The 26707-nt window shown below is 33.3% G+C and overlaps 1 protein-coding gene across 2 annotated transcripts; it reads right to left on the bottom strand.

Moving 5' to 3' along the window:
• Positions 1 to 183: 183 nt before the first annotated feature.
• Positions 184 to 26643, bottom strand: LOC148604179 (uncharacterized). 2 transcript variants are annotated; one of them, XM_088547686.1, is made up of 25 exons: positions 26475 to 26643; positions 18520 to 18728; positions 17432 to 17509; positions 16740 to 16878; positions 16024 to 16132; positions 15486 to 15579; positions 14692 to 14769; positions 13814 to 13968; positions 13120 to 13157; positions 12386 to 12491; positions 11899 to 12066; positions 10702 to 10846; positions 9691 to 9810; positions 9396 to 9447; positions 8791 to 9089; positions 7984 to 8103; positions 7675 to 7726; positions 6022 to 6323; positions 4973 to 5092; positions 4681 to 4732; positions 3983 to 4227; positions 3191 to 3310; positions 2686 to 2740; positions 1649 to 2491; positions 184 to 562 (listed from the first exon to the last, which is right to left on the bottom strand). In XM_088547686.1, exons 1-25 carry the CDS (start codon positions 26572 to 26574, stop codon positions 477 to 479), a joined length of 3885 nt encoding a protein of 1294 aa, XP_088403812.1. In that variant the 5' UTR covers positions 26575 to 26643; the 3' UTR covers positions 184 to 476. The 2 variants fall into 2 exon arrangements, with proteins under 2 accessions (XP_088403812.1, XP_088403811.1); XM_088547685.1 differs by lacking the exon at positions 26475 to 26643 and adding an exon at positions 20672 to 20792.
• Between the last annotated feature and the right edge of the window lie 64 nt (positions 26644 to 26707).

Below are 26707 nucleotides of genomic sequence, written 5' to 3'. Positions count from 1 at the left end.
TATATAAAATAAATTTTCAAACAAAAAAAGTTTTCTTTTTTTTTTTTTCATTTCTTGACAAAGCACAATAAGAATAATGGTCTTTACTGTTTGACAGAAGCGAGAGAAAAAGGAAATACCAGGAATACACTACACTAAGCTAGAGCAATTGGCGAAACAACAACACAAATAAAGTATTACTTGCAAACGAAAACAATCACGAAGTAATCATATAAAAAAATAAACGTTACATTTCACTTGGCAGGGATGTAAAACTGATGCTGAAAACAAGTTTTTTTCTTGCTGAAAGATCAAATTATTTTCAAATCAAATCACTTAAAATTGAACTGTTAACAAATTTAAGAATAGCCGCCGACGTGACGGATATACACAATAGACTAAGGTACAGTGTCCTCTTTTATTTTGTTGAACATTCAAAATAGGAGAAAGTGGTGTGCAATATTTTCACTTTTTGTGAACATAGTATTTTATCGTCTTTAATATCCTATTATAAAAGTAATGAAAACTGATATAAAGGCTAGAATGAGTTCATCTCCGCTACATCTTCCACCAGCGCCAGAATCTGGAAAAATAATGATACATTTATATATAATATTTGTTTTCCTTTACTTATGAAAATATGTTTTCGGTTTCGTTTCTAAAATACTATTCTTTAAGGTTTTATCAAATGTATACACGATTTATTTTATGACAAGATTCCACCATTTTACTAACGATAAGGCTTCTTTGTAAATTACCTGTTACTACGACGATAACGACACTTGAAATACTTGATATGTACTCAAATATTGTTTTGCGACATTTGACAAAACATACATTTTTATACCAAGCATCTCATATTTTAAGGTTTTTTATGAAACTTATGAGTGGTGTTGTCTCCGAGTTTCATAACTCTTGCCATTTCCATACGCGACTGAAGTAACATATAACAAAAAAAGTAAAAACATTTGTTCTATAATTTGAATATCTCAACTGTCATAACATAATGCCTAACTTCTGTCCTAATGGCACCTGAACGTGTAGTACTTAGCGATTAGAACGATTAACTGATTAGATCAGGAAATGGATCTTTGTTTTCTATGAAAAACTGTTTTGAATGGGTGCGGTTAGGTACAGAAACATTTTGGTAACATTTTCCGACACTTGAAATCGGTGAGGTTAAGGAACGACTTCCTCCAACCAACTACTACTACTTATATGCATGGCATACATTTTTCATAACGTCTATCTCTTTGTTCTTTTTCAGAACTTTAATGTAACATCAAATAACAATAAATACACTGTTACCTCTTAATTATGTCAGTTTTCTATCCTTTGTAGATATCAAAGCTATCTATTCATGACAAGTTCTCTCCTTATAAAATAAATCCCCTTCTTCTTTTCACGTATTGATGTTTTATTTGTAAGGTTTGTGACATATGCAATTTCTGTTCGTATGAAAGTTAAATCTGTTATTCATTTTAGCGCTTTCATTACAAGCTAAATAGTTCTGCTGAAGTAGTAGTTGTTTATTCGCATATGATGTTTCACTAAAAAAATAGAATTATTTTTTAAAGATTCAAGGCTCCATTTATGTGTTCAGATTACTATTGTCATATAGCATATCAAACAAAATACGCAGATTTTTTTATAATTCATAAGTACTTACTGAAGTTCCCAGGATCAAATATAATGACGAATTCAGTCGTTGTAGATCCCGTTACTTGCGTTCCGGTTGTTGATTGTGTTGTTGTTGTAGTTGGTGTAGTTGTAGTTGTAGAAGTAGTCGTTGGAGTGGTAGTTGTAGGTGTGGTAGTAGTTGTTGATGTGGAAGTGGTTGTTGGTGTTGTAGTAGTTGGTGTGGTAGTAGTTGTTGGTGTTGTTGTAGTAGTTGTGGGTGTTGCCATAGTAGTTAGTGTGGTTGTAGTTGTTGGTACGGTAGTAGTTGGAGGTGTTGTAGTGGTATTTTGTGTGGTAGTAGTTGTTGATGTCGTAGTGGTAGTTGATACAGTAGCGGTTGTTGGTGTGGTAGTAATGGTTGGTATTGTAGCAGTTGTTGTTGTTGGCGATGTTGTGGTCGTAAGTGTAGAAGTGGTAGTTGGTGTTGTAGTAGCTGTTGGTGTTGTTGTAGTCGTTGGTGTGGTAGCTGTTGATGTTGAACTAGTCGTTGGTGTTGTAGTGGTAGTTTGTGTGGTAAAGGTCGTTGGTGTGGTAGTAGTTGTTAGTGTTGATGTAGTAGTTAGCGTGAAAGTAGTCGTTTGTGGGGTAGTGGATGTTGGCGATGTAGTTGTTGATGTTGTAGTTGTTGTTGGTAGACTTGTAGTTGTTGTTGGTAGCGATGTAGTGGTAGTTGTTGTTGACGTAGAAGTGGTCGTTGTAAAATATGGTGCACATGATGAACAACATTGAATCGGAAAGTTAGGACAATTGTTTGGTGCGTTTGCAACCATATCTGTGCATGTCCATCCATTTGTGAAAAATGCCCCTTTTCGATCTCCGTAGAGACAAGACTCTGGAAAAAACAGTCAAGAAGACAGCATTATCAAATACCACATTTACTAATTTACTTCTAATGCATACTCGTTTATTCATAAGTCTCGATATTTGCAACAATTATACATTGTCAGATTTTATGGGAATGTCTTGAAGTTGTTATCTTTTTTAAAGACTAATGAATACATATACCAGTTTGTACAAGATACTTACCATCTGCAGAAGCAGGAGCGTTTGAGTCAACGGTGCATACTCCAGATAAACACCACTACATAAAATGGAAAGATAGAAATCAAAGAAACAATTTGTGTACATAAAATATCATTAAAAAACAATAAACATCATTACAAAAACCTCTGCTTATAGTAATACTATAAAGCACTTATTTTCTTATATATTTACCTTTTAAATCAGCCAAAAAGTCGTTTAAACTTGTATGTTAGCATTAAGATCATGTATACAGTCAAAGTTACCAGGATTAGAACGGTAATCTGAAAGAACGTTATTCAGGGACAACAACTAGACAAATAGACACATAACAAAGAACGTTATCCAGGGACTACAACTAGACAAATAGACACACAACAAATAACATGATCCTGGGACATCTACACAAATAGACACACAGAACAAATAAAATAATGCAGGAATAACGACTATACAAATAATAAACACATCGAACAAAAACATGAAATTGATGTATTTGATCTTGTATTACCTTCTGATTTCCACATAATGTTCCATCAGATGCTGGTACTGACTGACATGAAGACGAATTTGAAGGATTTGAACACCACATAGTTGTACATATCGTGGAGAAGTCACCGTTGTAGAGGGACTGAAATGTACAGTTTTTTTAATCTTCCCAAAAGGCAAGTTTCAATTTTTTTCATTTATTTGTCTAGCAAACAGGCAAAATTCTTACAAAAGTTTTTTTTTGTGTGTGTTCTTTAAAGACACATGAAAAACGTGTTTGATTATATACATATGTTGTATTTTTTCTCTGAAAAAATTATTCTGTATGCTTTCCAATAAGAGATCAATATATTTGTGAATCTTTTCTTTCAATATAGATGATAGTTTATCCAAACTTTTTGTCTTCATAGAGGTCGGTTGGAATTTTCAATACGTAGTTTCATCTTTGTATTTTGATTCATCGAATCTGTAAAAAACACGGTCACTGCGTGCGATTTTATTACAAGCACAGTTCCGGTAATCGGGATACCACGAGACCAGTTTTGATATAAAGATTCCAGTTTATTTCATATTTCAATAACTTAGGTTGTTAGGTCATGTACAAAACGTTTATGTATTCAATTACTAAATCATATTATTTTCATGTTAAAATGCAATACTTGTAGCTTGTAAATGGGCTTCTCTTACTAATGATGGTGTCCTCTTTCATGCTTAATCTGTCTTTAAATATTTAAACATGAACTTTACAACTTTGATCATGCTTACTTCAATCTTGTCAAAGTCAACAACCGCATAAAGCATAAATCTTTCTTACTCGACAAAGAAAAGATCCTGAGCCTAATGCAGCTTCACATTGGGCATCTGCATCCGATACTTGCACTGGTACTGTGGTCGCTAAGGATGTTGATGAAGGTGTACTCGATGTAAGGTATGGAGCACATGACGCACAACATTGAACGGAAAAGGTCGGGCAATTGTTTGGAGCGTTTGCAACCATGTCTGCGCATGTCCACCCATTTGTAAAAAAGGCTCCTTTTCTATCTCCGTATAAACATGTTTCTTTTTTAAAAATGGCATAGATGAAAACAATTAAGTACAGTCAAACAGTTTCGTCGAATTCCTTAGATAAATATTGTGTAAATTTATAAACATTTATTATTTTTACACAGTTTTAGTGTTTATTTTATTTCTTAGAATGCACATGTTCACTTATCGGAATAAATCGCAAATTACTCAACAGATTTATTAATCAAAAACAAATCAATTGTTGGAATCAATTGATTTGTAAATACGTAGCTGAGCTCTGGAAATAGTGTTAAGACAACGTGTAGTTACGTGTATTAATCGGGCTTGTAAATGTGAAGAAACTTTTTTTTCAAATGACAGCTGTAAATTGATTTCGAGATTTCAAACTCTATTTTGGTAAAAAAAAATTACAGTAGAATATAATATTGTTATCGAACATTGCTTTGATGATATCCAGCCCAAATAAATGGCATTTCTACAACTCACCGTCTCCAGTAGGGGCATTAGAATCAGCGGTACATACGCTCGATATACACCACTGTAAAAATAACAAGATTCTTCAATCTTCTGACTCAATCAATTTAAATACAATGACAACCACTTGACGTCGATTTTATCACAAGTCGTCGCTTCGAATGAATATATTAATTTCTCTTGACTTCATTTATCCAAAATCAACAAGTGTTTTTGCAAGTAAAACAGCAGAAATTCGTTTGTATTATCAGATTAACGTCCATCTTTCCATTTTTAAAAGAATACAAAATCAGCAAACACGTACCTTCTGATTTCCACATAAAGTTCCATCAGATGCCGGAACTGACTGACATGATGAAGTATTTGACGGATTGGAACACCACATTGTTGTACATATAGTGGAGAATTCCCCGCTGTACAGAGACTAAAAATGAAGTATAGTACTTTGTTATGGAAAATCAACTAAAAGATGTGTAAAAAGTAATTAGTACATTTCACTCTTATCGTAAAGTCAAGCCTAGACCGAAATATTCAAAAGTGTTCCTGTTTGCGATGGTTTTAAAAATCACGTTCTACGAAAAGTTTTTAGCACCACCACTAACATTTATCACGGGAACTCCATTTTATAATTGTTTTATCGCGGGATGGCCATTTATACTGCAATGTTTTATCCCGAGCAATAGGGATAGATTATATAACGACATTAATAGCCAGACGTATGTAAAAATGATAAGATGGAGTTTCCGTGATTTATTTCGACTCTAATAGGACCAGTTTCTTCATACGTTTTTATTAAACGCAGCCTATGTGTTGCACGAAATGTTGGTCATGTGTTCATCACTTTTTTAATATGACTGTGGTCTAAAGAGCACAGTCGCGCATCAGTTTGGAACATTTTCTTGCTCAATAAATTGATACATTTTCATCCATAAACTTACATATCGACCTACGGCAACGAACTGCTTACATGTAGCTGATTCAGATGTTACAACAAATTATTTTAGAAATACAGATTTTTAGTAAAGAAACTACTGTTTTCATATTTATTAATATCTTATTACCCTTGGTTCCCTTGATTACTCTTAAACTTTCCATCAACTAAAAAGGAGGATGATCACTTAAGTCCGTTACACTTAAAGGTTACCATGATCAATTTTGAATACAACTGAAGTTTGTGAGTTGTTTCGTATTTTGATAACTTAAATTACGAACTACACAATCTGAACATAAAAAAAATGCCATCATTTCCAACTGATACCGTCATGGTAAATAAACGAGTCTCATCTATGGATTAACCTTAAAGGTTACATCCGCTTTATACTAGTAAGAAATGTGTGTTCCATATAGGCTTACTCGACACAAAAAGGAACCGGAACCTAACGCAGCTTCACATTGCAAATCTGCTCCTGTTTGTTGAACTGGTAGGGTTGTTGAGGAAACTATCGTTGTTGGTGTTGTATATGGTGTTGTAGTTGTGGTTGTTTGCGACGTTGTCGATAATGCTGTTGTTGTTGTCGTTGATAAATATGATGCGCATGAAGCACAACAATCAACAGAAAAGGATGGACAATTGTTTGGAGCATTCGCAACCATATCTGCACATGTCCATCCATTAGAGAAAAAGGCTCCAACCCTATCTCCGTATAGGCATGATTCTTAAAAAGACAATAATGAAACTAATTACATAATTACTCTTTATAAAACAAGAAAAAAGGTTTACATAGTACCAAATGGTAAAATAAGCAGAGGTAAAAGTAGACGTATTCAATAGTATTCTTATTTCAGTTAATATTGACAACCTATGCCTATGATATCTTTAGATCTAAATTGGTTTCCTTGTTATTTTTTTTTTTTTTTTTTTTTTTTTATGTTCTAGTTTTTGTTTGTTTTTCGTCAATTCAAATATGGTACAGTAAGCCTTATATCTATTTTTTTTTAAAGTTAATGTCAATAACTCATTCCAATCTTATTTTATTCCAGTTATTAATGATTAAGACCATTTTCTTTCTGTTTTATTTTGAGGTTGGGGTATTATTCTCACATTGTTTGGTATTAGGCATCAAAAGTTACAATAATGTTTAGGTTCAAGCAAAATACCTGTAACACAGATAAAAATAAACGTTTTAAGAATCTGTAATTTAAGTTCCGTGTTTTGAAATCAAATATTCTGTAAATGGGAATGTTTTGTAGCTTGCAACAATTTTCGAATTTGGAAACAGAACAGGTCTATTTTCAGAATTATCAGGAAGGCAAAATATGTTGTCTTGAAACTCCTGCAGGTGGGAATCACAAAGGGTGTTTAAGTCGATCTCACGTTGATCATGTCTAAAAGCAGAAAGCATATATGTCCGTGTATCCGTCCGACATTTATTTTGGTAGATACATGTACGTACGAGTGATTTGAATTCAGACTGGTTTGTCATCAACTTCCTATTTAACGATTTCGTTTATGTTTTAACCATATTAGTTTGAAATTCTATTTCACTATAATTTTCTCTGCCACCGCTTATCACAACCACGTGATATTTTGATTTAGGCATGCCTTGTATTGTGTGTTTAGGTTAAAACCTCCTGTTGAATAACTTTACCCTACCGGTGCACCTGGTCCATGCTCCCAGTTTTTAGTGGAGTCCGAGTTGCTCACTTGCTTTTGTTATTTTGTATGGATTATTTTCGTTTTTTCATGCTCTTTGGTGTGTCTGTTTTCCATGTCTGGTCTTTGTCCCTGGATTGCGTTCTTTCGGTTGCCGCTATAACCTTGGTTCCCTTGATAATTCTTTGTTTATATTTTGACCATATAGCTTCTTGGTAGAGAAATATGTATATTCTCAGTGAGTTTTATCCATTTTTTTCTAGTTATATATTTTGAATTCCTTATGAAATACAAGGTTTATCTGATCATATTATACAGTTAAGGTAAATGTTGAGAATGTATTTTCTATCGTACACTTCTATTCGCCCTAAAAAATTACCTTTGACATCATATACAATGATAAAGATACTCACCGTCTGCAGTAGGAGCATTAGAATCAGCGGTGCACACGCTCGATACACACCACTGTAAAAATAACCAATTCAATTAATTCTAAATCTCAAGACACAAAGGTGCATTTCCTAGGATACTGTGATAATACTTCAACTAGTGTGTCCAAAATATCGTGTTTTGTTCGAAAAATAGACAACTCTGGAGTTAAATCATAAATTACACAAGAGCATCATTATCCTTTATTACATAAAATAATATTTTAAAATAAATTTAGAAGAATTGTGTGATTTATGCTGAAAATGGAATTTGTATGAACGGGAGATAATTACCTTCTGATTTCCACATAATGTACCGTCAGATACCGGCACTGACTGACAGGATGACGGGTTCGACGGGCTGGAGCAATACATTGTTGTACATATAGTGGAGAAGTCTCCACTGTAGATAGACTAGAATAAAAGAAAATTATAGCATTGGAAAAATCAGTGCGACTCACTTATAAAACGCTTCTGCCAAAATATCAACTGGATGTGATAAGTAAGAAGTAAGAGAAGACTAACGAAAAAGTTGTGAACGGATGGACGGATGGGCACTACGGTTTACATACCACAAAGCAGGGCATTGGGTATAATAATTAATAAATTGGTTATTTCTTAATTCAACAATTATTCCCAGAGACCCGTAATTATATCATTATTTTAACCATTTCATTGTGATATACGTTGACTATATCACTTTGACTGAGTGATTTTTGTATCATGTTAGCTCACAAAAAACAACACCAAACAGGTAGGCATGTCACTCTCACTCTGTCGCATTGTTCTGACTCTGAGTAGGTAGCCGTAAATCTATCTCATTTAAGCCACGTGCTTGGTGCAGAAGCAGTGACTGCCAAATTTCAAAGTTTTTAGTTAAGGGACCAGTTTTACAGAAACTAAAATGAAACGTTTGACTGTGATATCATCGAAGGGCATATAACCAAACAAGGAGCCCTGCATCCTGTATTTGATATACAACTGAGTAAATTCAAAAAATAATGCATAACGTACAAGAAGGTGCATACAAAGAGCTTTACATTGCTTTCTAAATTGTAATAAATTAAAAAAAGATCATTTTTTTGCACAATATAAACTCACTCGACACAAATAAGAGCCAGAGCCTAAAGCAGCTTCACATTGTAAATCTGCTCCAGTTAACTGCACAGGGGTTGTAGTTGGAGGTGTTGTCGTGGGTGGTGTTGTTGTTGTTCCAGTACCAGTTGTTGTTGATTGTGTAGTTCCGGAAGTTGTTGTTGATGGCAAATATGGTGCACATGAATGACAACATTTGTTTGGCACTAACGGACAATTGTTTGGGGCAATAGCAGCAACATCGGAGCAGTTCCAAGGCTGATTAGAAAATACTTGTCCTTCCATATCACCATACAAGCATGAATCTGTCAACAGTTCAAATAACATAATATAACCTGTACATGTGATTATCGAGTCATATGAATATACATATTTTGTGCGTGTATACAAGCATTGAATATTATAGGGTTTTTGTGCAGTGATTCTGGCACTTTATCATATTCATAAACTGATTTGTATGGAACGGCGAGTCAGTCGGCTTGCTCAAATCATTGGTATAGAGGCTGGAATACCTGCCTTCGCGGCATCTACGCCCATGAAGGTACGTAAAATTTCTAAAATTTACTGTTTACACCATTATGCAAATGTGGCTTATTCCATGATTAACTTACCTACTCCTGTAGGAGCTTGAGAGTCGTACGTGCATAATCCAGTGCTACACCACTAAAATAAAATACAAGATACCTTGTCATACCTCTTACCATAATACCTTTTAATTGACAATATTACCAATTAGTCGAGTCATGTGTATTTTGTAGCACTTTAAAACAAAATGATAGTAATTTCATACTTTTGTACCAACGTTGTACATTGTTTTAAACATTCATACTTTTACTGTAGTATTTTTGGAATGAAGGAACAAATCTAGTATATTTATAATGAGCTGTAAGTCGATAACACGCACACCTTTTGATTACCGCAGTGCGTTCCATCGGCTGCAATTGCAGTACTACAGTACCCAGGGTTGGCAGGATCGGCACACCATAGAACTGTACATATTGTTGAAAAGTCACCACTGTATCTATCCTAGGTTAAAAATTGTAAAAATAAATTCATGAATTCAAATACTGAATATCGAACTGATGAAAACACCCACTGTTCACATTTATTAATTTACATGTAAGAGGGCGTCCACGCAAAAACAAGGCAGGGGTAGCACGTGGCAAATTCTGTTTTCAAAATTTTCATCTATTTCATATCGCAAATGTATCTTTCTCAAAGTTGAATGTTGGTTTTTGATTAACTGCAACGATCAATGAGAAATAAAAACAGAAAATATTGAAATTCATTGAAAAACTCTTAACTTGAGCACGATAGTTGCTTAGTTAGTGAATTTTAAAATCAATATCCGGGCCATCCAGTGTCGATTTAAAATCAATATCCGGGCCATCAAGTGTCGATTTAAAATGTACGTTATACTTTATGACATACATGTGTTATATACATTACGTTGGAACAACAAAAAATCTGTGGGATAAAATTTACAAAATGCAACCCATGTTATAGGGTCTGCCTGATATTTACATGGACAGCCCTGATTCATAATAATGCAAGTTACATAAAGGTAAAAGGTGTTTTACTTAGTTCTCAAATGATCTTGGTTTAAACCAACCAAACTATCAATTTAGTCATTTGAAATGTATTCCTTTGTTAAAACACCTGACTTAAAGTCGCATTGTTAAATATTTAATAAAGAAAAAGAAAAGTCATCAGAAGAAATACTCATCGTAGTAATATATTAATACATTGGCATAAACAACGTTATGGAATATCTGAAAGGGGGATTGAGTGGAGTGTTTTTTTTTTTAAATTATACAATTCAATGAAAAAAGTTAATGTTGAATTAACGTTCCTTTCATAGTTATGTTACCACTGTAAATGCTTAAAATATTGTGAGAACTGAGTATCTAGCCCTACCTTACAAAAGTACGATCCGGGGCCTTTTATATGTCGGCACTGAGCGTCAGCGTCATACATTTGTCCTGGTATTTCGTTTTCGTACTGAGATAGAGCTGATGCATTATACGCAGAATCAAGGACGGCCATACAGTTAGACGAAGATCTAGAATAATATGGTTATACTATGGTAAATAAAAGATAAAAAATTCTATGGTGAATAAAAGACCAAAAATTCTAAGCAACATGAATATGGAATTATTGGGACTGGGTCGTCATACCTACATGTAATGCATAAATAACATATAGCTAAGTGGGTGAAAGAGATTTTATTGCCAATTGAAAATACATTTTCTCACCTTCGGCAATGCCTCGGGATGACAATTATTTTCTCGGGATAAAGAACTGTTCTATCATCCTTTTATCTATATGTAACATATATAATACCAAGAACTTCCATTACGACAAAGGTTGAACGTGTAAAAATTGATAAGATCTCATAAAATTATATAATTCGCATTTGACAAGCTATGCGGTTTACAGGTTGTTTAAACTTCGATAACCATTCATACAAATATTTTATGTGTTTTAACACAAAATAAAACAATCCAGATGTTTGATGGTAATTATATAACATTACTAGTTCTATTTGTCCAGAGGTCACTAGTTCTATTTGTCCAGAGGTCATACGTAAACAGAGGTCATACTTAAATCTAATCCTAATTATCGCTTTTATTACCTATCACTTTTTGTCAATAAACAACATGAATTTTACCTATGACAAAATCTGACATTTATCACAGAAGGAAATTACAAACATTACTGAATTGAATGATTATGAAAAATTAAAAAAAATAAAACACTATTCCTTTATTCTTAAAGTCCAATCTAAACCAAAACTTTGTGTATTAAAAAAAAATTTAAATTCTTTTTATTTGCAATTATACCCAAATTCCATCTTATAAAACCATCTAGTTTAATTAACATCCTTATGCAGACCTTACTAATATGCATCTCTGTTTTTTTTTTTTTTTTTTTTTTTTTTTTTTTGTAGTACTATTGGTGTTTAACTTTGATGTCATTGGGTTTAAATATAGTACCAGACAAAAAAATCATATAAAGGTTTTTTTTTTTGTAGTACTATTGGTGTTTAACTTTGATGTCATTGGGTTTAAATATAGTACCAGACAAAAAAATCATATAAAGGTTAATACTTACGATTCTAGTGAATCTAAATAGGCTGTAAAATAGCTTGTAGAGCAGGAGGAAAATATCCATGGGTTTCTGGCTGTAGCACTATTTTGTTGAGGGCCGGTCGAAGGGCCCATGATGAAGTAATCGCTCGCACTGCATGCATTTCCTGTTCCATCATGAGCAGCACTTAAACTGAAAGTGATAAACGCGAGTCGTGTCTATAATATTGCCCAACAAATGAAATACCTACGTTGATTGCTTCTATAATATGTTTACCATGTAACAGTGCCAACATATCTACCTTTTGCTTGACTACTTTCCCAGTAACTCGTTCGAAGAAACATGGAACATATAAAACAAATAATTTCTGTTGAAGCTTGAACAAATTTGAAAAAAAATTCTTATTTTGTTTTAATTTGTTCATTCATTTCCCAAAGGATTTATGATCCGTCGTTTAAAATTGTTGCAGCAATCTTTTTCTCATTCTGATCACTAATAGCTAACTATATACCTATGTCCAAGTTCATGAGAAGCTACAGTCAACATACTAAAGCCGAAATGATCTTCTACAATAGACTGACTGCTGGTCGTACAAACAGCACTGACATAGGCCAAGCCTGTAAAATGTGAAAACACCACTGATATAGGCCAAGCTTCTAAAATGTGCAAACACCACTTGTATAGGCCAAGCCAATAAAATGTACAAAACCACTGGGGTAGGTCAAGTCTATAAAATGTACAAACACCACTGATTTAGGCCAATTCTGTAAAATAAACAATAACTTCTGGTAAAGGCCAAACTTGTAAAATGTACAAACACCACTGATATAGGCCAAGCTTCTAAAATGTACAAAAACCAGTTCTATAGACCAAACCAATAAAATGTATAAACACCACTTCTATAGGCCAAGCCAGTAAAATGTACAAACACCACCAATGTAGGCCAATCCTGCAAAATATATAAACACTACTGATTTAGGCCAAGCCTGTAAAACGTTTGAACCATTTGTTTTGTTTTTTTGTTTTTTGTTTTGTTTTGTTTTGTTTTTTTTTTTTTTTTTGTATTTTGCATTTCTTGAATTAACTTGTTATTACAACTCTGATTAATACCTCTAAAATATATTCTCAGAAAGAACGTTGAATGTGGAGTAAATGAGAGAAATATGCCATGAGTTGAATATGAATGCTAATTTCATTAAACGACTTCACGCCTAACCAAAATTAACCAAGTAACTGGTATAGTACCTGCATTTGATGTCGAACCACTAGATGTTAAATCATATCTAAAATTAGAATAAAAAAAACCGTTATAAATAACATGTTGAGCATCAAAGTCCCAGGAAATTGAAAAGAAAAAAAAACAATATTTATTTAGATTGGGTTACGTACCATTCTCATATACTGATACATAAGAAGTAAGGGAGAATTCTTTTTTTTTTCTGGTTTTTCTCTAGCTACTGTTCTCTTTTCCCTTACATCACAAAAGGACCGATAAAATATTGACCAGTACAGCTCTCACAGAATACAAAATCAAAAGACATCCACAAAATGTAGTTGTCTCCTTGAAGAATAACTCTTATATTTTTCGATCTAAGAAGAAATAACCTCAATCACATGGTGAACACTAAACAACCTGCTACGCGTGTTATTTTCAGGGGTGCACCACGTGCATTGGGGTAATTTTAAAAAGACTAAAAATGCAACAGTCATTCCTTATAATTTGATTTTACTATCAAAATTCAATGAGTAAATCATTGAAAGAAAGGTTAATGACGTCACAGTCATATACAAGTTTGGTCTATGAGATGATGGTCAAAATTGTTTATCCAATCAGAAATCGTGTTACTTCTGAAATTAAATTAACAGACGTTATTGCAAAAACGTGAAGTCTTTGTTCTGTATGTCTTAAATTTGTATCTCAATGTACGCATGTCCTTACTTAGTAAACAGCATGGCATGATCATGTCCAGGAAGGTAACTTGTTTGTGACTGAACCCAAGTTTTAAAGCTACTTAAACCATCAGACGAGTCTACCTGGAAAGGACTAACGCTTGTAACTTTGAAGTTCTCAGTCCACGTAGAATCACCTGGAGTCTGAAAAAAATGTTGAAGCAAATATAATTGTGACTTTTCATTTTATCAAATTGTACAATTTTTTAGCATGGGTATCTGTCAGAACTAGGAACATTTGAAAATCGGAAAACTCATCTAATAACGAAATATGTTTGGTTTATCACGATTGACAATCCGATCGTACTACTGTGCGCAAATGCTACGTTTGGACCTTCTGCTCGTCATAATTATGTACATACATTCACAATTTACTTTGTCATTGTGAATTGCCCTATCAGCTACGAATACATGACGATATTCATTCCAGATTTCTTCTTAAAAATTTTTGTTTGTCTTGTTTGTTATTTTTTTTTGTACTTTCTTGTTTTACTTTTATTTGCTTGTTGTTGTTGTTGTCGTATTTGTGCGGGTGTGTGTGTGTTTTTTTGTTGTTGATGTTAATGTTTGTTTGTTTTTGGTGATGATGGTTGTGAAGGTGGTAGCGCTTGTGTGTGTGTGTGTGTGTGTGTGTGTGTGTGTGTGTGTGTGTGTGTGTGTGTGTGTGTGTGTTTTATATTTGTTTGTTTGTTGGTTTGGTTTATTCTTTTTTTTTTTTGCTTTATTTAATTTTTGTTTTTGTTTTTGTCCATCAATATTGATAATAACATTCTACTGCACCTTAATATCTGTGTAGGAAAACATTTCTTTTGTATTCTATAAATCAGCCTAAATTTTCAAATGCATGTATTGTACAGTGAATGTTACCTGTGCAATAACTATTCCGGAAAAAGCCATGGACAGTGTATAGGAGCTGGTCTGAAGGTTTTTGTACATTGCGTCCATCTACAATAACTCACAGGCGTTTGTGAAGTCGACAATACTAATTAATTCTATTCCAATTGAAGCCCGACTGAAACTCTGAACAAGTTGTTCAATGCCACAACAAAGTTATCTTACTTTGAAAATTGTATAAGATAATGAAGATATGAAAATAAATTGAACAGAAAATCGAACTTCATCCGTGTTTAACAGGAATTGCCAAGTGTTCAAAGTTTGAAAAAAAAAAAATTTGCTCTTTGCAAGAGTAACTGTTCTTGATTTGTTTGAATTAAGAGGGAGATTAATGTGTCGTGTACGCTCTAAGTGGTGTATGAATTTTGTATGAGCTAGTACTTTATATATTTTATTGCCCCAGTGATCTCAAGGTAGCGTGCTCGCTTCGATTTCGGGAGTTGTTGGTGGATACCAGGTCAAGTCGCACCAAATTGATGGTCGCTGTTTCTCTGCGAAACACGCGGTATTTAAGAGAATAGAAAAAAAAACTAGCCGGTTTGGAGTCAAAATCATGTGTCTTAGTAAAGTGACACTCCAACTTGAGGGCTGTTGTTTCTATGAGCTAGCACATTAAAGATCCGGCTCAGCGTGTCGGACAAGTACTAAGCAGAGTAACCCGGATTACATGAAATATCTGTCATATGACGTTAAACCGCAATCAGTTATTTGTCACTTCGGATTAAAAATATAAAATATAGAGGTTCGGAATATACATATTAACTCACCCCATTTATAACGAATGCATAAAATTGTCTTATTGTTTCAATAGATTCTGTTTCCTTTCCCTGTACCGTTTGGGCAGTACTTAAGTCATACCAACTGTATATAAAACAATATACTCTATTAGTTTTTATTTTACTTCAGTATCTATTTTGTGAAGATCTAGTGCAACAGTTTACAAAATCTCGTTTGTTCTGTATACCCATTCATCAGGTTATTTTTACTTTTAGTTGGGTAGATAGCGTCATACTCAATTCGATTTTCATTGGCGGATCAAAATCCAGATATGCACAGGGTAAATTGCAGCAACTATTCCCCTCATGACCATTCAATAAATCAATGTAGAAAACAACAGTGAATGGGAAAGCAGAAACAAAATAAATCGTTTTAAAAACATGTGAACAAACAATACATAGCAACCGAAAACTTTTTGAAGCGCTTATTGATTAATTTAATATTATCATAATTAATATTATAACATTAAAGGAAAACTGAAAAAAAAAGACATGCTTCAAATTTTGCGCAATAGTTTTATAAACTTACTACTGGTAAATTGAGTAGTCAACAACCGCCAAAAGCTCCACTTGGTAGTTTCCAGCCGCACGCTTCCTTCTGTCACCGACAATCGGTTTTACTTTGGGAACGGTTACTTCTAGAAAGTTTCAGGAAAGGGCATAATGTTTTGTATTTCTTTGATGTTTTGTTTGTTTGTTTGTGAGTTTGGGACTTGATTCTTTACATGTTTCTCATAATGCTTTGTTTTCAAAGTCTACATTCGATCATTTTGAATTTGTTTAATATGCTAACTACACGGTTTCCTATGATCTTCAATATCTAGTCTAAAATGTCTCTTGTCGATCAGTATACAAGTAGGCTTGGAGGCAGTTTCCTTAGAGATATGGTACATGTAACTTAACTCGGATACCTCAAAGAAAACCACTTGGGGTAAAACGATATAAATGTATAAACAATACTACCGTGGTCCATGAAGCATTACATTGTATAAATTCCCAGGACCCATCGTAATATATTTTGATATTTAATATTAACACATGTCTATACAAATTTTAATTTATTATGTTTTTATTATTACATACATGTATAAATTCCCACTACCCCTCATAATATATTATTTTGGTATTTAATATTAACACATGTTTATACAAATTTTAATTTATTATGTTTTTATTATTACATATAGTTAAATCTCATTCATTCATGTTTTTCCTCCCAATAAAATGATTGAACCTATACTCAACCTGTGACTTTAAAATCATTATAATCAATTTCTTTTAATGTTTCTTTGATAATCTTGAACTTTGTATCAGTTTGGCCTATAGCTAAACTTTCGTCTGACTGAAGAATAAAGTCGTTGGTTCCAATATGCAGTACACCAATCTAAAATTAAACAAAAAACATAGTACATATATCACCTGAGTAAACACAGGATTTCACTTGACTTTTACATGTACTTATGTGCAGGCACATGGACTGTTACTGCATATATGGATCTGTATAATAACCTTCCCGTTGAGTTGGACAGGCATAAATTGTAAATATATCGATCAAGTAGAATTATTTTAGAAAAAAGTGAAGTAACGTCCTATCAACACATAATGGTCAGAGCAGTTTAACAAAAGTCAGATTTTCTATTCTTATGATTAACATAAATCTCCAAGTACGTGTTCGTTATGCCCTGAATTATGTCTCTAAACATACATGTAAAAACAAACTTTTTTAAGAAACATTTTAGGGCCTTTTATCTTCCATCGTTGACCTTACAGTACACGACCTTCTGCTAAAAGATATCGAAGATTTGATAATATTTAAATATTACTGCTTTATAAATAATATCCACAGGAAATATGTCAAATAATACGTATATGGGTGTAAACTCTGCATAAGAGAATGTCTTTTACATGTCCATGCATGTACTTAGAATTTAGTTTACCATGTTTGTTCCGCCAGTTTTGTTTTTTTGTACTGTGAATACTGCTCCGTGGTTAACATCTTGGTAGAAAACAGATTCCTAAAAAAAACATTACCTTTTTACTCTTAGTTATACATTTTAATTTTTTTCCGACGACGTGCCGGGTACTATTATGTTATTTAAATGTCTCAATACCATTATTTCTGCTTTTAAACTTCTGATGAATATGAGAAAGAAATGGTTCTTGCATGGTGGTCACTAAATCACTTATATTCTTACTGGTGCATCGAATGATATTTTTTGTCAGTCCATGGCCATTCATGTTTTTATTTCTTACTTTTTGCTTAAATTTAGAATATTTTTTAAACAAATCCTCTCAACCCCCACCCATGCTGACAAAATGTTCCGTGCCTTTTTCAGTGAAATTCTAAAACTGAGTTAGAAATGTTTGCTCAGATATTATCGGGGACTGTGTTTTTCCTTAGGCCAATGTTTGCTCGGTTATTCTCGGGGACTATGTTTTTCCTCAGGCCAATGTTTGCTCGGATATTCTCGGGGACTATGTTTTTCCTTAGGCCAATGTTTGCTCGGATATTCTCGGGGACTATGTTTTTCCTTAGGCCAATGTTTGCTCGGATATTCTCGGGGACTATGTTTTTCCTTAGGCCAATGTTTGCTCAGATATTCTCGGGAATAATGTTTTTCCTTAGGTCAATGTTTGCTCGGATATTCTCGGGGGCTATGTTTTTCCTTAAGCCAATGTTTGCTCGGATATTGTCGGGGATGATGTTTCTCCTTAGGACATTGTTTGCTCAGATATTCTCGGGGACTATGTTTTTCCTTAGGACATTGTTTGCTCAGATATTCTCGGGGATGATGTTTTTCCTTAGGCCAATGTTTGCTAAGACATTCTCGGGGATGATGTTTTTCCTTAGGCCAATATTTGCTAAGATATTCTCGGGGATGATGTTTTTTCTTAGGCCAATGTTTGCTAAGACATTCTCGGGGATGATGTTTTTCCTTAGGCCAATGTTTGCTAAGACTTTCTCGGGGACTATGTTTTTCCTTAGGCCAAAGGATATTTGAAATTGAGTATCTATACAATGTACCTCGTTTACATTTAAACGTTTTTTGCTCAGCGATCCCTTATTTAAGGTCCACACTTGCACATCTGTCTTAAGTTTTGTGTTTTTTTGTAGGTGCACATGCAGTGGTGACCCATCGAGATCAAAGTTTAAGTCATATATTTCAGGGAAGACATCGTTGCTGGTCGACCTCCTTTCTCTTCCTCCTGTGGTTACATGTACATCTATTTTCTCTGAAACAAAATGACAAAATTAAAACAAATTACAAAACGCAAAAAAGAAAGCGCTTTCATAACACCCCCGTAACACTGTTAAGTTGGAAAAATGATTGTGAACAGGTAACAGATGGCAACGTGATCGTGAAGGAGGATGTTAATTAAGGGTCGTGTAAAACAATTTTGTTAGTTTTTTTTTAAAATCAGCATATATGCAACGTTTACAAATAAATACTGTACAAATACTGTAATACAGTGAAAAATAATACAAATAAATACAATACAAATACTGTAATACAGTGAAAAATAATAATTGGTTAAATGCCAAAAACAGAAAATCTACAGATTCTGAAACGATATACAGAAATTCCATGTACATGTACATGCCCAAAATTAATTGAATCTAATATATAATTTTACATAATTTTGACAATCTTTTACAACTCTTTTTTTTTTCGGGAAAAAAGGGCATGCGAATAGCTTTAGCTTTGTAAAGCTCATCTGGCTAAATTTAAATATGATAATAATCTGATATGTGATGTAGTTTAACTTCAAGTTGACGTAAATTTTAATGATACGAATTGAGTCATGCCATGGTTCTGTTGTCATAAAACATCAACAAAACTCCTCTGTTAACATGTACTATTTTAAATAATACAAATTACAATGTAGATACAATCTTGTGGGTTTTCATGTAAAAATTTCACTCTAGCTTTTAAAACAGATCGTGCCTAGCTGTTACTTTAGATTTTTCTTTTAAAGAGTAATCAAGGGAAACAAGATTCTATCGGAAATTAAGATGATATTATCCAGGCACAAAGACCTGACATTGAAAACATTTTAAAAATATGTTACCGACCTTGATTTCAAGATAATTGAGCCTTATTGTGGGGATTTTTTTTTACAAAATTTGATAGAAAAATCTTCCTTTTTTTCGAGTATTAAATATGTAAAGCTATTCCTTAGAATTTCCATATTGTTTTTGTTCAAAAACTTAATTCCCATTACATTTCTATCGACCATATTCCTGCTAAACTGTGTGTCACTCGTGACCGATCTATTTCTTCATTTGGTTGAAGCTAGATTATTACAAGGTTTACTTTAGAAAAAAAAGGAGCAGTCGGTCCGTCCGTTTTCTAGATGTTATATTATCACTTGATAATCAGTTTCAAAGATCTACTAAATGAACTGAAAATTAAAGAGACAACTGATACATTTTGTACATGTACACCTTCTTCTGTTTCATACCATAAACCTTAACATAGATGATAAAGGACGTTCTAAATCAAAATTTTATAACAAACGTGGTGATTTTGACTTTAAAATTTTACACTTTCCCGTTTCTTAGTGGCAATATACCAACAGTCAAGCCTATAGTTTACATCTCACAGTTGATCAGATCCTCTCGAGCATGTGATGTGTACACGAATTTTCTTTTTAAAGTATAGATACTGTTTAATAAGCTTCTATTTAAGTTAGGGTGATGTTTGTTGATATCGTCACTACAGAAGAAGTTATACGGTCGTCATTACAATTTGATTAACCAATATGAAATTTATATCTAACACTGTTATATTCGGTTAGATTTCACGTCTTACTAGATTGGCAACCCATCGTAAATGAAATTTATTATCTAAAGTGGTGTATCTTCTATGACATACAGTGTCTTGGTGATATTTGCACATGGAGTTGCTCCCACAGACCGTTGATATTGGTGGAACCTCTCGGTGACTAACGAGCGGAGGAGCTACAAAGCTAGTTAGTTCTAATGGTATAAATACATGTTCCCAATCATGTAATTAGAAGATATACATTTAATTTCCATTACAGACCTTACATATAAGTTTTTGCTGTTGATTTAGTTGAATTTTGCAAAACTTATTAAATAATGATTATCAAGTCTTGTTGAAGAAACCAATTTAGTTTACAGCTATTGATACTGTGAAAAGTACTAGTCGTACCTGTATTTTCAGATTTTCTGATTGGAATATCAATAAAACAGTTAGTTCCGTTGATCAAACACATCAACAAAAATATGAAAATGAAATGGCGGTTCCTAAACCCCATATTACCTTCTAAGTATTAAACTTCTAAACAGCAAATGAGACGGTTATTAGAACAATCACAACATTGATGCACGTGTCTTTGTTATAGAAAACAATACGACGTTATAACAACAAAGATTTAATCTTGTAGCATTTAACCGGATCTTGTAATGGCTTTAATACTTTTGATCACACCTTGACATATCGGTCAAAAGAGGTCAGATCAATATAGAATATTTTAATGATATTTGTTAAATAAACCAAATAGAATTCTTACAACACTTATATGTGCCTCTATAAATTGACTAATTGGCTTTGAAGTTAGAAAAAAAATCTTCATTACAACCATTTCTTTTACACACTTATTTAAAAGTCAAGACTCTTTCATGGTAGAGGTGATACAATGTGAACAATATTCATCTCCACCTTAAATCAATCAAATTAAGAACGATAATCTTTTCAAAGTGCCAATTTTATACACAATAATCATCCTGTCTAAACATGCAACCACTGAATGACAAACTAAGACTGTGAATGTGCTGTCTGTACTGTAACTGTTTCTGAATGAGAAATATGAGTTCGGGGGTTTTCATATGAATGAATCACCTACTGTCTGATTTTTTTTATTAAGATTGCTACTTAATCTATAATTTCCTAACAGAAACTAGGACTGGTCAATGTACGATTATCACGTGATCTGTAACTTTCTGATTTGAATTTATTTTGTCGGTTTTTGTCTTGAATGCATCAAATTTTGCCTGATATTTTTAATGACTGTTACTTAGGTACAACAAGTTGTTACATATTATTACTACACCAAAGGATAAAAAATAGAAATGATACATACAAATATGTTTGATCATCAGACAAACATTATTAATTACCTACCTAAGTACTAATAAAAGCTTTTGCATTTAAAAATGCAGACAAAAGGAACAGGGGAAAATAACTTGGTTAATTAGTCAGTACAGACTGACTTTTTATTATCAACCTATCTTCGTCTAAAACAAATTACTTGATAAGAACTAGCGCCTGGTAAATCACCATCAGTATCATTTCTGCTTTCTACGGTTACTCATTTTAACTTTTCAAAAACTATGTATTATAAATAAAAATATATTTTTAATAGGAATAACAATTACTTTACAAATAATTGATATTGTTAATTTGTATTTGTCTTAAATACTAAATTTGATGAGACAATGTAATTGTCTCTGACTATATACAAGACAGAATGAGACATTGAATATGTACCTGACTAAATACTGGTCAGAGTGAAAAATTGTATTTTTCTCTGACTAAATACTGGACATAATGAGCCATTTTATTCGTCTCAGATTAAATACAGGACAGAATGATGTATTGTTTTTTGTTTTTTGGGTTTTTTTTTGTCTGACTATATACAGGACAAATGCAACATTGTTTAAGTGTCTGTGCTCATCGTCTGAATATAGCTGAAATATTGCTGCTTGGACGTTAAACCCCAACAATCAATCAATCAATCTGACTACATACTGGATATATTGAGGCATTGTTTTTTTTTATCTTTGACTAAATACAGAACAGAATGAGACATTGTATTTGTCTCTGACTGGAAGAATGAAACATTTTGATTGTCTCTGACTAAATACATGACATAATGAGACATTGTATTTGTATCTGACTAAATACTGGTTAGAATAAGACATTGTGATTATCTCTTACTTAAAACAGGATAGAATGAGACATTGTGATCGTCTCTGACTAAAAACAGGACAGAATGAGAGATTGCGATTGTCTCTGACTAAAAAACTGGACAGAATGAGGCATTGATAAGGTGATATTTTACATGATGTCGTACATGTTAATGAAGTTGGTAGCAATCTGTCTTCTTGTATAACGAATTTTTTTTCAAACCGGTAGGGTTGTTGTCTCTGACACACTCACCATATCAATTCTCTTTAGATTCTAAAATTTACCCGTCAGTATAAGACGGTTTTGGTTTTAGAAAATGAAAACCATAATATACATTTGGAACATGTATCAGAATGAGAAAGCACACGTAAGCTTAAAATATAAAGATTAAAGGTTACAAGTGCGAAGAAACATTTCCTAGACAATTTCAATTGGAGTACTTACAATTATGATTCAGTTTAATATATCAAATTTAAATCGATCTATTTTCATGCAAATCAATAATTATTATAAAACATATCAAAACGTTTTATTTGGTTTATTTTTTTAAATACTTGAGAACATAAATTATTAATTTTGGCTGGCATTTCAAATAGTCTATCCATAAAATGTTTCCATTATTCTTCGACCACATTACGTAGTAAACTTGCAAAATCACTATTATTGAGTTAAAAGCCTGAATTATTAAAAGTACTTAATAAATCGAGAAATTTGTTTTTCAGTTTTGAAGTTGGCAGTTCGCCGAACATTATTTTTTTTAATGTAACTGTAGACAAAGGTGTGATACGTCACCGTCCTAATGTATTGAGTTCATTTATCCTGTCCAAGATATGGTGTTATACGTCCGTCACCATCCTCTCGAGCTCAGTGATTTTGTCCAAGTAAGGGTGTTATACGTCACCGTCTTCTCGTGTTCATTATCCTGTTCAAGATAGGGTGTCATACGTCACCGTCCTCTCGTGTTAAGTGATCCTGTCCAAGATATGGTGTTATACGCCACCGTCCTCTCGTGCTCAGTGATTTTGTCTAGGTAAAGGTGTTATGCGACATAGTCCCGTCGTGTCCAAGATAGGTTGCTAAACGTACGTCACCGTTCTTCTGTGTTCAGTGATCTTGTCTACGATTTAGCTCCGGAAAAACCGCGTCTGACATTCGAAATTCACTCTAGACGCTACAGCCTACCCTCTCAGAAAATATCAAGAATCTAGGAGAGTCGGGAAAAAGTGAATGATTTTATGCAACGTTATCTGTTTGTCAAATGTTTTGTCCAAGTAAGGGTGTTACACGTCACCGTCCTCTCGTGCTCATTATCCTGTCCAAGATAGAGTGTTATACGTCACCGTCCTTTCGTGTTCAGTGATCCTGTCAAAGATAGGGCGCTATACCTCACCGTCCTATCGACTTCATTTATCCTGTCCAATATATGATGTTATACGTCATCGTCCTATCGTGTTTAGTGATCCTGTCCAAGATATGGTGTTATACGTCACGTGCTCAGTGATTTTGTCCAGGTAAGGGTGTTATGCGACACCGTCCCGTCGTGTTCAGTGATCTTGTCCACGATCTAGCTCCTGAACAGCGTCTGACGTTCGAAATTCACTCTAGGCGCTGCAGCCAACCCTCTCAGAAAATATCAAGAATCTAGCAAAGCAAAGTCGGGAAAAAGTGAATGATTTTATACAATATTATCAGATGGCGTATGATATGAATAACGCCCAAGAATTTCGAAAGAGTGGAAACGAACGTCTGCCGCGAATTTCTACTTCATCAGGACAATGGTTTGTTCGGTCTATTAGAACTAAACTGTGACAATGATACCATAAAAGACACTTTTATTTTTTTATGTATAATATACGATTTGTGAGGATGTTGAAACATAATTCAGCACATATAAGAACTAAGTCAAACCCAGTACATTTATTTTCAGGTACGCACATCTCAATTCCACAATACATGAATGATTTAGTGTTTCGTAATATATTTAACATTTATGATATCACCACAATTTAATTTCATTCAAAAACGAGGAACAAAATGTCCATGATCCGGGGATGAAAACAAGACTAAGAAAATAGAAAAAAATATCAATAATAACCTAAAAGAAGACACTAAAAAACTAAAGAATGAATTAATGCACAATACGGACTCCACCAGCGGTGGTGTTAAACTTGTTTTATAAGGCCTTAGCAATCGCCTGGTAATGTATGTTCAACATTGAACTGAAACAACAAACAAACACACCATAAAATTTTCTCTATAGTACATCAGAGTATCTCCATGAAATACATCAACATACACCATTCAGACAAAATAAGATATATCCATTTAAAGAAGCAAATCGAAGAGTTAGTCGTACGACTCAGTTATGAGTCGTCTCAAATAAAAGATCAAGAAATGAGACAAACTAATCAGTGTCTGTAGTGTACTTCATCTCAAGTTCCTTTAGAAATATCCGATGGAAAAAATCACCGAGTCTGCATGTAGGATTATGGAAGGATATAATGTCACATCATCTGTGTAGCGGAAACTGAGGTTAAAGGACGAAACCAAGTGCGCATGCAAACTTTGTCATGCGGAACCCGCTGCCTGGTTTTTAAGTGGACACCCTTTTAAATATTTCGCCAAATAGATCATAAAATTTCCCGTGTTCATTACATCTGTACATCGGACTTGCATCACGTTGGAAGTGTTAGATTTTGCACCATGACATATGAATGCTGATTTTTATAACAAAAGTCGTGTTATACATCTGGACTTTTCTTTTCAAATTTTTGCAACTGCTTTCAGTATGTTAGTTGATATATACATGTTTTGATTTCCGATACTATAAGAAAACATTAGTCCGTATATGTTTTAAAAAATATACACGTTTTCACATTTATCAAAATTTAAGATGATATCATGTAAAATGAGGTATAATCGTCCGATTTTGTCTTTTATTTAAACGAAATATAAATACATTCTTTTTATTTTGAATTTCAAATCTTTTTAATGAAAATATTGATATACAGTAAAAGTTTACAGGCTACTATTGAATTTCTGTCATTATTTAATATCCAGAATGAAAGCTTTATCGAACTTTGTTATGTCTATGTGAGGTTTACGATCAAAATGTAATAGGAATTGAAAAACAAAATAAAAGTCTACTAAATTTCAATATGTACATGTGTTGGTAGCCTACAACATTAACAACCAAAACCGAATTTTATTGGCTTCTTACAAACCATTTATCTATACCCCTTCACACACACGACCTACAATGCACGGGAAAAGGCAAAACTAAAACATCAAACAAACAAATGTATACTCAACAATATGAATTAGAAATAAGAAATAATGATGTTTTGAAGGAGCTGCAGCCTGCTCTGTATTGTAAGGGTTTGCTCGTCATTCATTGAAGACCCATGGGTGACCTTGAAATGACATTTTTCATCCAGTTTGGACTGTTGTCTCTGATATATTCACCGTTTTCATTATCGTAACACCAGTAAAACATTACAAACCAGCAGATGTGTTAGTATTCCTTAGGAAAACTGATTTTTTAATATATAAATTGCATTGTAATGTCGACATATTGCATTAGAATTTGGAAAATTTGTCCCGAGTGGTTTGAAAATGATGCTCGAGGTTGTGAACGACGAGAGAATATATTCCTGTATATTTATGACATATGTAATTTATATACGCTGTGGACAATATTCATCATTGTTGTTATAATTGCAATTTTATTGCAATAACAAAGCGCAAAGTTTGCTTTGGAAATAAAGTTTTGTTTTGGATGTAATGATGACAGATGCTCTTTTATTATTTTTTATTTTGTTTTAAGCTGTACGAAATGGGAATAAATTGTGCACTCAATTTTTTTTCTTTGTATAGTTGGTTCTACATGTATGCTTGTAGAACTGTTCGCAGATATTTAAAAAAAAATAGTGAGTTTATCAGTTAAGTATGTAAAATTATATCAAAATCGAAAGTGTTACGCAAACTCTTGTCTGTGCTGTTGGGTCGCTTTTTAAATTAAAACAACACATTTATTTTCACGTACCTTCAGCTTGGTGTGGTATTTTCAAAAAACAATCTCCGGAAATAATGAATATAGAAACAATAATGAATAAAACAACGACGGAAGAGCGCATCCTCCCCATGTCCTCGCCAGCTCTGTCCTTAAAATGTTTCTAAAATAATGTTATGGAACTTATACCGTATGAAACACAAAAGAAATAGGTCTTTAAAATATTATTTCAGAAGTTACAATAGTCTAGTTTGATTTTATTTAGC

Source organism: Perna viridis, chromosome 10 (assembly GCF_037379345.1).
Source record: "Perna viridis isolate PV_CMFRI_1.1 ecotype Kerala chromosome 10, ASM3737934v1, whole genome shotgun sequence".
Lineage (NCBI taxonomy): Eukaryota > Metazoa > Mollusca > Bivalvia > Mytilida > Mytilidae > Perna > Perna viridis.
The sequence above is the reverse complement of the archived record's forward strand: the minus strand, read 5'-3'. Positions and strand labels throughout refer to the sequence as shown.

Excerpts from the sequence above, each read along its gene's own strand:
- LOC148604179 (XM_088547685.1), bottom strand. The coding sequence starts at position 20,777 with ATGGGGTTTAGGAACCGCCATTTCATTTTCATATTTTTGTTGATGTGT. Across the intron at positions 10,847-11,898 it reads TATTTAGATTCACTAGAATC|ATCTTCGTCTAACTGTATGG; the intron begins GTAAGTATTAAC and ends ATATTATTCTAG. Across the intron at positions 9,090-9,395 it reads TCAAGCTCCTACAGGAGTAG|ATTCATGCTTGTATGGTGAT; the intron begins GTAAGTTAATCA and ends AACTGTTGACAG.